Raw genomic sequence first — 3,752 nt, 5'->3', positions numbered from 1 at the left:
TGATTTATAAATCAAGTCATTTCTCAATAATGTATAAAAATAAATACAAGATAATTTGTTTCTTGTCTTGAAATGTTAAATGTACATTAAATTATGGAATTATGTAAATATGTTCTTTAATTAAACACTGTAAAAGTGTGTCTGTTCATCAATGTCAATATAAAAATGATCAGAATAATTTCTATCAAATAAAAACATTGTGCTCTCTATTCAGAAATGCCCCAAAACAATTAATCACATCTAAAGTTAGAAACTCCATCTTTAGTCATTTCTTTGATTGGCAAAAATATTAATGTGTGTGAGAAAATGTGTCAATGACAGGAATTAATTTAAAATACTTTGTAGAACGGCAATTTCTGAAGTTTGGTCCATTTACTTGTATTAGCTTACTGGCACATAGGCCACATTCAATATGGCGGACGCTGTGACGTATCGCAGCAACGTGCCGACCCGCTCCATGAGGCGTCTACGTGTTCACGTCTATGATCCATACCCCCTTGTGCGGAACCTTCAAATAGTTGTTCTCAGTCGGATTAGTGAACCGTTGCACGGTGACAAACTTCCCATTCATCGTTTCCTCTGCACGTGTGAGACCAAACCAGGAGTTTACCTTGAGGAATTCTGCGGACGGCATAGTTTTCAGGTAACAGTTATGTTTTCATGCGGACTGTTTTAGGCTGTGTTTCTAACTCTGCGTGTCCCGCAGTCTCTTCCACTCAGTGGGCTGTTCTACAGACCAAACATAGCGGCTTTTAACCAACAGACTGGCTACATAGTCACGTTCCGTGGGTTAAAAACAGTTTTTAAAAGCACTTAGCTTCTTTAATAGTCTGTGGTGGAAATAAACAAGAAACCTGTTCGGGTTGTACCCTGAAAGGCACAGCGACCAGCTGAGTTCCATCTGCTCTGTTAGTACCTGTTGTCCTCAGGTAAGCTCAGAAGTTATCTGATGTTTCTTTCTCATGTCTGTAGTTTGAAGTGTTTCTGGATTAAACTATTTCCCGATGAAATATTCATTTATTAGCCTGATGAATTGATTAGACATTTGATAATCTTCAGAAACATTTAGCTCAGGATTCTGCTTTGGTTAGTTCAAAACCTTTCCTCTCAGGAAGTAAGGTTTTGTTGAGTTGGATGTTTTTTAGGCTCGCCGTGATGCTGAAACATCCCCGTTCATCTCTAGGTCGGTAGCAGACATGTAAAAGTTTAGAGTCAAAACTGACTGGTCCCGTTCATAATTTTATCCACCCAGACCCGTCTCAATAACGTATTTTGCTGGATGATAAATTGGCCCCGAAATTATCACGATAAACAATTTAATTTTGGTTTTGAGACCACAAGTAATACAATGGTAATTTTTAAATATCCAAAATAAATAAACAAAACAACAGAAACAACAAATAAAGTGAATTATGAAGTCACTGTAAACAAAATTGTAGTAAAGAAGGGCTGGTTGAGACCAAAGTATCACACTGAATACTTTTGTCATCCAATTTTTGGTAGAGAGAAAATTAATAAATCATGCAAATGGAAAATGTAATTTATCATGCAATTAATTGATTTATTGTCAGTTGTGACAGATCTATATGCACCTTGACAAAAATATAACTCCAGCTGAATGAATGTATCTCCAGAGCATGATGCTGCCACCGCCATGCTTTTGGTGTTATTTTGGGCTTGGTTTGTGGTGCATTTCCCCTTAAGTAACTTTCTTTATTCCTCCCAAACTGGAGCTTTGAGGTGTAAACTTTTCTGGCAGGCAGAATATTCTCACCATTATTTTTCATTTGTCTCAGTTTAATCTGCCCATCAGGTATAAACAGTTTTATGTTCTGGTTCATTAAGGATTCTGACGAAAGGTATTAAAACACTCTGGCAGCTAAATATGCTGGCAGGATTATTATCACCCACTCATATGTAACATTTACACTTTGAGATTTTTTTCACTGATTCTCACTCCAACTGCAACTGCTGTGAAACACTCTGAATAATGCTTTATTTAATGCATTTTCTGACCCATTTTTTCTCAGTGCAGCACGGAGAGCAGGATGGATGCGAAGGTAAAGAAACAGAAGAAGCACCAGCAGAAGCACAGCGGACCAAAGGCAGAAAAGAAGAAAGCCAAGAAACAGGAGGGATTGGTAGAAGAAGATGAGCGCAAACGTAACCCCAAAGCGTTTTCAGTTCAGTCTGCTGTCCGCATGGCCAAGACCTTCCACAGGTTCTTTTCCACTAATCGTCACAATAACAGTGTTTTCCAATAATGGTGTGCTAAAAGTTTGTTTCTCTCCAGGGCCCAAGACATAAAAACTAAAAAGCACCACATCCCTGTGGTGGACCGAACCCCCCTGGAGCCTCCTCCAGTTGTGATTGTGGTGGTTGGACCCCCCAAGGTGGGAAAGAGTACCCTGATCCGCTGCCTGATCAAGAATTTCACCAGGCAGAAGCTTGGAGATATATGTGGACCTGTGACTATTGTGTCAGGTAGGTTTCAGCTTTAACTTTGACAGGAGTCACACAACATCACGAAGTAAAACATCTTCAGGTTTTATGTGTCAGGACATATTTTAAATCATGTAATTAAAAAATATAGATGCTTATTTAATCCCTTAGCCAGATGAGCCGCTGTCATGTGATGGGGTTAGGGTTAGGAATAGTTATTGCATAAAATAAACATGAACTTTGTGTGTTCTTTAGGTAAGAAGCGTCGGCTGACGTTCATGGAGTGCAACAATGACATCAACGCGATGATCGATCTGGCTAAGGTGGCAGACCTGGTGAGTGTTCTATTCAGAGCTATTGGATGTACTAACACTGGGGAGGTGAGCTGGTATGAAGGCATTTCACAATTATAGAGGGGATGAAACCCAGACAGATCCAGTGCATGAAGCTGGAACCAGATATTAAGAGATACAAACTTTCTTCTCTCTGTGTTACATCAAATCAGTCAAAACCTTCCACGTTTTAGATCTGTTCAGATCAACTCAATGATTTGTGTTTGCTAAATGCTACAATATTGAATAGATGTAGGAATTCATTTATTGAAAGTCACAAGGTTACATCCAGAAAACTTAACGTGCCATTTTGGGAAAAACAGATAATGTTGTGACAGTGAATGCATCTAATTCTAGTGGTGGGACACATTTAACACTTTGAGTTAAATAATAACATTTTAATCAAAAGCTGTATATTGAAAAAAATAAGCCAAATTTTTTATTCAAAACCTCTTTTTATTGCTAGATTATTGCAAAAAATAGACAAATGAGATCAACAACAAATTACAATACATTAAAGTAATCATAGAGTCTCCTATTGTTGAATTTAAAGGCAACACCAAAAAAAACTTTCATGTGTGAAAAAATCCAGAAAAACCAGCCCAGATATCAGAGAGCTGTGGACTTCCGGCAGTCCGGTTCGTTCTTTTGGGTCCAATTTCTTAATACCAGAAAGTTCCTCTCTCATTTACTCATCGTTGGATCCTTCCTCCCCAGAAACCTTGGAGTCATCGTTGCTTCCGGAACTATCTGACTCGAATAAATCTGGCTGCAAAATAAGCCACAGTCCCTTCAGTAGAAGCAGCTCCCTCTTCTTCACGCTACATTTAACTTCTTCCTGTTAAACTGCAGATAAATCGCTCAAATCTTCACTGAAATCCTCACAACTTCCTCCACTTTTATGTATTCAGCCTCAGTTATTTATGGTTTGACCTGCTCTGATTACATCTGGTCACAAGCTGGCGCTGGTGTTGACTT

General features: G+C 38.6%; 1 protein-coding gene across 4 annotated transcripts in view; it reads left to right on the top strand.

Annotated features, from left to right (window-relative positions):
- The window catches only part of bms1 (BMS1 ribosome biogenesis factor), a 39,514-nt gene that overhangs the window by 17,184 nt on the left and 18,578 nt on the right, over window positions 1–3,752 (top strand). Inside the window, exons 1-5 of one of the 4 annotated variants that reach the window (XM_016662649.1) lie at window positions 652–856; window positions 914–929; window positions 2,036–2,221; window positions 2,294–2,484; window positions 2,698–2,777. In XM_016662649.1, coding sequence (XP_016518135.1) covers window positions 2,049–2,221; window positions 2,294–2,484; window positions 2,698–2,777 — 444 coding nt within the window. In that variant the 5' untranslated portion in view covers window positions 652–856; window positions 914–929; window positions 2,036–2,048. The other 3 variants (XM_007575581.2, XM_007575582.2, XM_016662650.1) reach the window with 3 other exon arrangements.

The sequence above is a fragment of the Poecilia formosa genome, unplaced genomic scaffold (assembly GCF_000485575.1).
Source record: "Poecilia formosa unplaced genomic scaffold, Poecilia_formosa-5.1.2 Scaffold382, whole genome shotgun sequence".
In the NCBI taxonomy this organism is placed as follows: domain Eukaryota; kingdom Metazoa; phylum Chordata; class Actinopteri; order Cyprinodontiformes; family Poeciliidae; genus Poecilia; species Poecilia formosa.
Note: the sequence above shows the minus strand (reverse complement) of the source record. Positions and strands in the feature narration are given on the sequence as shown.